The sequence below is a fragment of the Myxine glutinosa genome, chromosome 1 (genome assembly GCF_964187855.1).
Source record: "Myxine glutinosa chromosome 1, kmMyxGlut1.1, whole genome shotgun sequence".
Classification (NCBI taxonomy): Eukaryota; Metazoa; Chordata; class Myxini; order Myxiniformes; family Myxinidae; genus Myxine; species Myxine glutinosa.
Window position 1 is genome coordinate 120,580,232 of NC_136261.1, and position 8,474 is coordinate 120,588,705.

At 48.0% G+C, this 8,474-nt stretch overlaps 1 protein-coding gene across 1 annotated transcript; it reads left to right on the top strand.

The window, feature by feature from the left end:
• The first annotated feature begins 6,935 nt into the window (after nucleotides 1–6,935).
• On the top strand, nucleotides 6,936–8,266 carry LOC144891831 (uncharacterized). Its single transcript, XM_078776588.1, has 2 exons — nucleotides 6,936–7,135; nucleotides 7,274–8,266. Exons 1-2 carry the CDS (start codon nucleotides 6,980–6,982, stop codon nucleotides 8,120–8,122), a joined length of 1,005 nt encoding a protein of 334 aa, XP_078632714.1. The 5' UTR covers nucleotides 6,936–6,979; the 3' UTR covers nucleotides 8,123–8,266.
• The last annotated feature ends 208 nt before the right edge of the window (nucleotides 8,267–8,474 follow it).

Below are 8,474 nucleotides of genomic sequence, written 5' to 3' on the forward strand. Positions count from 1 at the left end.
ATCTGGTTCCCCATCTGTTTGATTTCTCGGGCGGATTGCTCCCCTATTTCCCGCAATTTGCCTTCCATTCTATCTTCTAGCCCCCTTAACCCATTTTTCACCCCCTCTATCTGATTCTCCTGGGCAGCCATTCTATTTTCCACCCCCATTAACCCATTTTTTTTACCTCTTTTATCCCATTGTCTAACCCCTCAAATTTATTGTCTATCTTCCCAATTTGGGCACTGGTACCCCTCGCTTCGTCCCTCATTACCCCGAATTGGCCCCTCATTTCGCCCCCCATCCTATCCATTTTTGCATTCAGTTGGGTCAAGAATAATCTGATGTCAAACCCGGTTTGCCCAGCGTCCCCAGCCGCCACCACGGGCTCGCCCTCCGCGGCGCCGCTATTTTGGGACCCTTCAACCACGTGCGCGGGCATGCCATTTTGTGCACCTGATACCCCCTCAACCACATTGCCAATGTTCTCCTCCTCTCTTTCCTCCACATACATTTCCCCGAGGTCCTGGGTCGATTCTACCCCGTCTATCTCTCCCACCGACATCCCGTCGCCTTGACCAGCCATGGCGCGATTTTAAAATTTGGGTTTTTCTTTAAAACAACACAAATTTTGGCAGCTCGTAATTTTGAGTGCGTTAAGCGCGCTTCGGGTCCGTTCCCGCTCCCGACACCAATTGTTACGCCAATAGTACAATTGGTGTTCCAAAATTTGGGCTAAATAAATTTAGTCCCAGGTCCGAATCCGACACTCCTGACACCAATTGTTACGGTCCGCGGATAAGGATGTTGTTTGCCGAGCGGAGGCACCGCGGCCGAACAGTTTTCCCCGACTAAACCCGATTCCCGAACGTTGGCCGGATCGCGCCACAGATATTCAATTTGGAAACCTCTAAAGCGACCGAATGTAAAGAGGAAGAAGAAGACGTACAGAAGAGCAACGGGATTTATTATTTACACACACAAGCAAAAGGAGCAGTCAAAGTTATATACAGGGAACATGGAAAAAGCAGGTGACACAGTGAAAATACTAGCTTATACAAACTTAATTAAATACCCAGGACAGAACAAACAGAACAAACTCACGTACACAAGAAGGATGGAATGGCAGGAATGAATGCTGGAAGGAGGAATGGCAGGAATTAATGCTGGAAGGAGGAATGGGAAGGTTCAGCTGGGGCAGATGGTTCGGGCTTGATCCCGCACGGGATGTCGGCTGGACCGCGACGGCCACCGATGCCACCGCTATCTGGTTCCCGCGGGGTAACGGGTTGAAGCTGCCTGGTGGAGTCAACGCTGCTTGTGGAGCCAAAGCTGCTTCTCTGGCTCACCTCAGGACGCGTCTGCCATCTCTGGCGCAACTCAGGACGCGTCTGCCGTCTCTGGCGCAACTGCTTGTAATTGACCTTGAACCTTCTCTCTCTCCAAAGCTCATCTGGATCTTCTTACGCAGTACCTTGCACGCGCGCTTTTATAACGCCTCCGGCGATCAAGCCGCCGGCCTTCAGGACACGCCCATCGGTGTGCTCACCTCGGCCCTGGTTGGTCGCGCGACCCTCTGGCTCCGCCCTTGATGACGACGGGCGGGCACGCCTTTCTTCCCCGACCCGAGCACATGTTCAATGGTGGTTTTGGAGGGGATGTAATATTGGCAATCGAGGCTTGGCCATGATGAAAGGGGAAATGGAGGTTTTGGGAATGGGAATGAAGAATGAAGGGAATCTATCTTATTTCACTTGGTGCAATGGAGTGTCATTTTAATGGAAGACAACGCCTTAACCTAATACACAGAATAAGGAAATAAACTACTGAACAGGGATATTATAGTGTCCTTCAATGTATGCTTTATGGAATTAACTACCGGAACACCCTTTGACCTTTATACACACTGGAGCAAGGAGGGCTCAGACTAAAACAATAATTCACAACCATTTACTATACAATACAACACAATCAAAAAAATACAATCCTCATATCCGCAACAATATATATATATATTATATTATATAATATATTGTTGCGAATATGGAATTTGGCCTCCATATCCGCTTGTAAATATTCCCCTATTTTCCCCAATACTCCCCAACTATCCCCAATCCCCCATTCCCTAGTCCCATTGTCTGTAAACAACAATCAGTAGAGCCGACCTTCCCCTTATTCCCCCATTAAATGTCGTGCCCAGGTCCACCGCACCACACGTAGACAACTTTCGGACATCTTGCTAGTTATTCTTAGTCTATGTCAGTTAAGGCCTCGTTTCCATTAATTATGACTCTTCGTTGCACCAGAATGTGATTATATGGCATCAGTAGTGAGTTTAGGACCTTTCCCATACCTCCTCCCATCTTCTTCCCCGTCTACAACAACAGAGGGGCACGGCGCTGCGCGGGGGGGGAGTGTGCGTCCTCCCACCGGCTCGGTTCGCCGCCATCGACAATGCGCTCCAGACGATGCGCTCCAGACCATGCGCTCCACGGGGTTACCACGAAGGGGCTCCTTGTCAGCTCCTCGTCAAGGGCGGAGCCTGGTAAACCCCCCGCACGCACCCAATGAGAAGCAACGTGCCGATTCCACGAGGCGGAGCTAACGAGCCGAGGGCGTGTCACTCCCCGCCGGATATACGCGGCCACGCGCCGGATGTGACGTGAGATGCGCCCCCAGCTTGAGACGAAAAGACGCCACTTCGAGCGCTGTGCTACCTTCCGCATCTCTGGACCGGACCGGGTCGATCCTGCCCTGAGCCCAGGAGGACCTGGAGCCATCGACAACCGCTTTCCTGCCATCAACCCCCGTGTGAGTCAGCCTTGTCCCGTTTGCCTGTCGTCTGTTGGGGAATAATATAAGATTGTGTCTAAGTGCTTGTCTTTCTATGTTGTACCTCTCGTCCCTGTAATCTGACCTTCCGCACGAATATAATCTCCTCCGGAGGTCTTGAGAACCGTATCCCTGGTGTCTGTCATTATAATTCAGCCGTGTGTCTTCTTTTTCCTTATTGAGCCAGCGTGGCGCGGCTTCGTCAACGTTCGAGTACAATCGGGTAATTTGTGCGGACACGACGGCCATTCCGCTCGGCCCACCTTAACATCAAAGTCGTGTCTGTAACAATTGGTTGTCAGGAGTTGGATTCGAACCTGGGACTAAATTTATTTAGCCCAAATTTTGGACACCAATTGTGTTAGTACGGTAACAATTGGTGTCGAGGAGTGAGATTCGGACCCGGGACTAAATTAGTTAGGCCCAAATTTTGGGAGGGAAAATCGAGCCGGAGCGCGTACGGCGCTCGACCAAATCGATCCGGAGCGCGGTCCCGCGGTTACTGAGCTCGACGAAATTATAACAGCAAAATTTGGATTGGTGTTACGAAACTCGAATTTTGAAAGTCGCGCTATGGCGGATCAAGACGGCTGGGGTCCGGTAGGGGAGAGTGAAGCAGGGTCGGTCCAGGACCAAATTGAGGGACGCGAGGAGAGCGAAGCAGTGAGGGCGGCAGGGTCGCAAAATAGCGTTGTCACGCACGAGGTGGCCATGGCGTCCACGCCCGCGGCAGCGCCCCTGGTGGATTCGAACCTTTTCCTCCTGCAAATGAGGGCCCTTATGGAACAAATGGTGGGAATGAGGGCTGATAGTGAGCGATTGGAGGGCCAAATGGGGGTAATGAGGGACGAAGCGAGGGGTACCAGTGAGGGATTAGACAATAATTTTAAGGGATTAGACATGAAATTTGGGAAATTAGACGATAGATTAGGGGAAATACAGGAGGGGTTAACGGGGGTAGAAAACAGAATGGCCGCTCAAGAGAATCAAATGGAAGGGATGCAAAAAGGGTTAGAGGGGTTAGAAAACACCATGGAAGGCAAATTGAGGGACATGAGGGACCAAGCGGAAAGGGAAGTTAACCAAATGGGGCAGCAGATAGAGGGGGTCAGAATGGGGGTAGAAACCAAACTGGATGCTCACAGGGAGGAAATGGAGCAGATGAGGGTGGCATCTGGGCAGGAGATGCAAGTGATGGGAGAGGAGATCAGAAGAGGAGTGAGTGAGGAGGTCGGAGGAGTGCGCGAGGAGGTGAGGCACTGTGAGGAGCACATGGAAAAGGAGGTGAGAAAGGGGACTGTAAAGTTACAAGGGGGCATAGAGGACCTGACGCAGGAGGTGGAACAGCTGACGGAGGGACAAAAAGGACTAACGGAGCAGGTTCAAAGGAACACTGCAGTATTAGGAGGTTTAAAAGCGACACAAAACGACATAAAAAACGACTTAATAGCGACAAAGAGGGAATGTCAGATAGTACGTGAGGGACTGACAACGAGGTTGGACGAGGTGATAGAGGTAATGGAGACGAAGGACCGGCAGGTGAGGACGCACATGGAAACGGTCAAGGTAGCCTTGGAGGACGAGCTTGAGGAGACGTACCGGGGAATAAAAGAGGTGAGGCACAAATTAGAAGAAGTGGAAGAAGGGGTGAGCGAAATTAAGAAGCGACGGAGAGGGGATAACAAAGAGATAAAAGAGGAGATAAAAGAATTGGTCCAAAGTCTGTGTTTGGATCGTGATGTGCTCATTAACTAGTCTAGTAGGAAGACTAGGTCCCCCTGCACCCCCCGGAGATATACTTCTAATCAGTGTTTCTAGATTGGAAAAAATGTGTAGAAAATGACTAGCTATGGCCCCAAGCTGAAAAAATGTCCCACATACCATTTATATGCAAATTACTGCTGCCATTATCAAAAAAACGATTTTTGACATATCTCAGCCAATATTGCAGATAATTGAAAAATGAAGGTGTCTAGACCCATGTTTTGAAGGGCATAGATCATGATAGAACTATTCATAACATGATTACATGTGTCTATGGTATACTAGTATGCATATTAATGCTGTAATTACAAAATAATCAGTTTTACAAATGATAAGGATACGTTAATACTGCAGATAACTTAACATGGTACATAAGGGGTCTAAACCCAGGTATTTTCAAGGTTAAATGTCAACAAGATGCTCCTGAGTCTTGCATAGGGGCGGGACATTGGCAGTAACATTGGTACCACTCAACTTTTCTTCCCACCATTGACTTTGTATTGCGAGAGATTTTCACTTGCTTATTTAAAGGTTTCTCACCCAGCCCACGTAAAATCTACCAACTCCTGCTGTTAACTCCCAAACATATTTTTTTATGTTATCCAATCACAGTGCAGAAATGACAGACTAGAGATCCAAATTAGTGCTGCTATAGCTGCCATTTTACATTTCCATCCATGTAACATGCGCGCTCGCGCGCTCGTATCAATTGGTAATGTCGCGCGCTCGTATCAATTGGTAACGTTGATGTTATTGAATACCTCAGTTGAAAGTTCAGTCTTCCATTCCATCTGTGTGTTGTTCTTGGTATTCATCCTCCAATCTAGCCAGGTAAGATGCTAACTATAATGTTACTCACACTCTTGACTTCAGTTTCTGCATGAAATCATAAACAGGCAGAATAACAGCTGAGCCAGCTAGCACCATGTTAGCTAACGTTAAAGCTAACGTCTCAACGGTTGACGTCTCAACCAACCGCATGACTCCCCATGTCGTATGCAATCAGTATGTGATCAGATCCCGGCAACTCTTCCTGATGACCTAGAAAGAGTAGGATATCACAGCAAGTGTTATAAGCACTTTGTCCGCCACTTTCATCGTCTGGGAGATGATACAGAACCAGGGCCATCAACCTCATCATGGCATCACTCTCCTCGTAAACCAGGAGGTTCTGCTGAACCCATCTTCCCGCCAGAGTGTATATTTTGTGAGAAAGTTGAGACCAAAGATGCTCATCGCAATACTGAGAGGCCTACAACCTTCCCATCCTTTAAAAACAAAGAAAATGCATGGGAGCAAATCGAAACACGGGCTGAGAAAATGGGTCTCTATAGACTCCATCGAAAGGTGAAAAACAAAGACCTCTTTGCATGTGAGGCCAAACACCATCCGTCATGTTTTAAAGCTTTCCGCACAGCATTCTACAACTATGAGCGTGCGATTCACAGAGCCGAAGCACCAAAGGAGCAGGCTTGCATGTCAGCCGCCCATGAAAAGGCATTCAACTCAGTACTGGAACACATTCAAACCCAGGTCATCCAGCAGAATAAAGTTCTACAGCTTTCTTCCTTGCGCTTGCTCTATGTCGAGGAACTGAAACTGAATGGATATGAGAACTCAAATTATCGGTCAGAGAAACTACTGAAACGCCTACAGAATGACCCAATCAAGGAGCATATCCACTTCACGAAGGTTGATCATGACAAATGTGATGTCATTTCTTTCTGGCTTGTGCACAGCTCAAACATAACAGTTTCCAATGCTCTCGCACGAGCATTCACACTCGGAAGCACAAACAAGAACCAAAATGTTGCCCTCCAACTTCGCCAGGGTATTCTACAGGCTTTCAGAGAGTGTAAAGACCAACCATGGCCACCAACAGCTGAAGACATGGAGCTCAATCCTGAAGACATCCTACCTCCAGACCTTGTCCGCTTTCTCAGCGTGCTAATGACTGGCAAGGAGGGCATCGAGACAGAAAAGGTGAAGCGTCTGGTCTTCTCCATTGGACAAGATCTGTGCCGTGCAGTGTCAGATGGAAAATGGAAGTTACCAAAGCACATTCTCCTCTGTGTGACTGTAAGGCACCTGTTCCGAAGCAAACAGCTCACCACAATACTACACAGGCTTGGACACTCTGAGAGCTACGATTTCGCCTTGGAGTTGGAAACTGCTCTCGCCAAGGTCCTGGATGAAGTCTCAACTTATCGTACACCACAAATTGTGACAGGAGAGGGCAACCTTGTATTCCACTGTGAGTGGGACAACTTGAATAAAACCACTACCAGTGTGCACTGACAGTTACCATCCTGAGTCAATCAAAGCGCAGGAAAGGCTGAGGCGGGGCAGCTCAGAGAAGATCATTCTGGCTGGACCAGCAACCAGGAAGCCATATGACTTCAAAATGTTCCTTGCAAATGACGACAACAAAAAGCAGATGTGCCAGCTTCTTCTGAAAGTGTGGAGTGGACAAGAGGCAGCTACCAGGCTGGAGAGAACAGAGATGGCTGTGCTGATCGTGGAGGGGAAGGCCCACCAACTTGCCTCAACGAATGGCAAGGTAAAATTGAAAGCCCTTCGTGAATGGCGATTCAATTTGTAATTTTTCCTGAAAAAAAGGTGATTACCTGTGATGTTTGTCTAGATCTGAAACTGGCAGTGACTGGTGATTGAAATGCGGTGCCTTTTTGTGTTTCAGGTCGAGGTACGTGAACTCCCCACGATCTACAGCAACCAGGAAGAGACTGATACCAGGGTGGTTCTGTACCTCCATCATGCTGCTACCATCGGATACAAGAACGCTGTAGTCAGAACACCGGACACAGACATCCTCCTGATCCTGCTCCACCATGCCCACAACATCAAGCTGACGGTGTACCTGGATACAGGGTCAGGGAAGCATCGCCAACTTGTCAACGTCTCTGAGCTGGCAGAATCCCTGGGAGAGGACTACTGTGCCACTCTCCTGGGGTACTATGTGTTCAGCGGAGAAGACTGCACCAGTGCCTTCAAAGGGAAGGGAAAAGTCGGGCCCTTGAAAAAGCTGGAGAAGAATCCCAGGTTTCACAGGGCATTCGGTGAACTGGGTGACAACTGGGATGCCAACCCTGAGGTGGAGAGGCAGTTAGAAAAATTCACCTGTGTGATGTACGGCCAGAGTCGCGAGTCATCAGTGGACATTGTCCGTGCCAAGCTGCTACGAAAAATGGTGGGAGAGGACAAGACCCTCACATCCAAGTCCAAGGTTGATCTGGCTCGCCTTCCTCCATGCCAGTCTGCCCTGAAGCCGCACATCCAGCGTGTGAACCACCGCGTAGCATTGTACAAAAGAGCCGATCAACCTATCATCGAAAAGCCAAAACCTTATGAGGAGCAAGGATGGATAAGGACTGATGAAGGACTGTTGAAACCAATGTGGTCCAGTGGTCCCATCCTACCAACCTCACTGGTGGATCTTCTGAACACAGGAGAGCACGAAGAGGAGGAGGAAGAGGAAGGAGAAGAAGAGTTTGACTCTGACGATTTCGATGAAAATGATGATGACTGACTCAGTGTAGAATCACTAATGCTAATGATGTTTATCTAAAACAAGCAAGAGAAGAGTGGTCACATTGAGTGCTAGGACTATTTTGACAGTTGTAATATTTAGAAAAATAAAACTTTGTGTTAACGTCTGTGTAGACGGACCTTAATATGAGTCTATTATTTCGTAAAACTGTGATTATTTTGTAAATAAAGCACTAATTAGCATACTAGTATACCATAGACACATGTAATCATGTTATGAATAGTTCTATCATGATCTATGCCCTTCAAAACATGGGTCTAGACACCTTCATTTTTCAATTATCTGCAATATTGGCTGAGATATGTCAAAAATCGTTTTTTTGATAATGGCA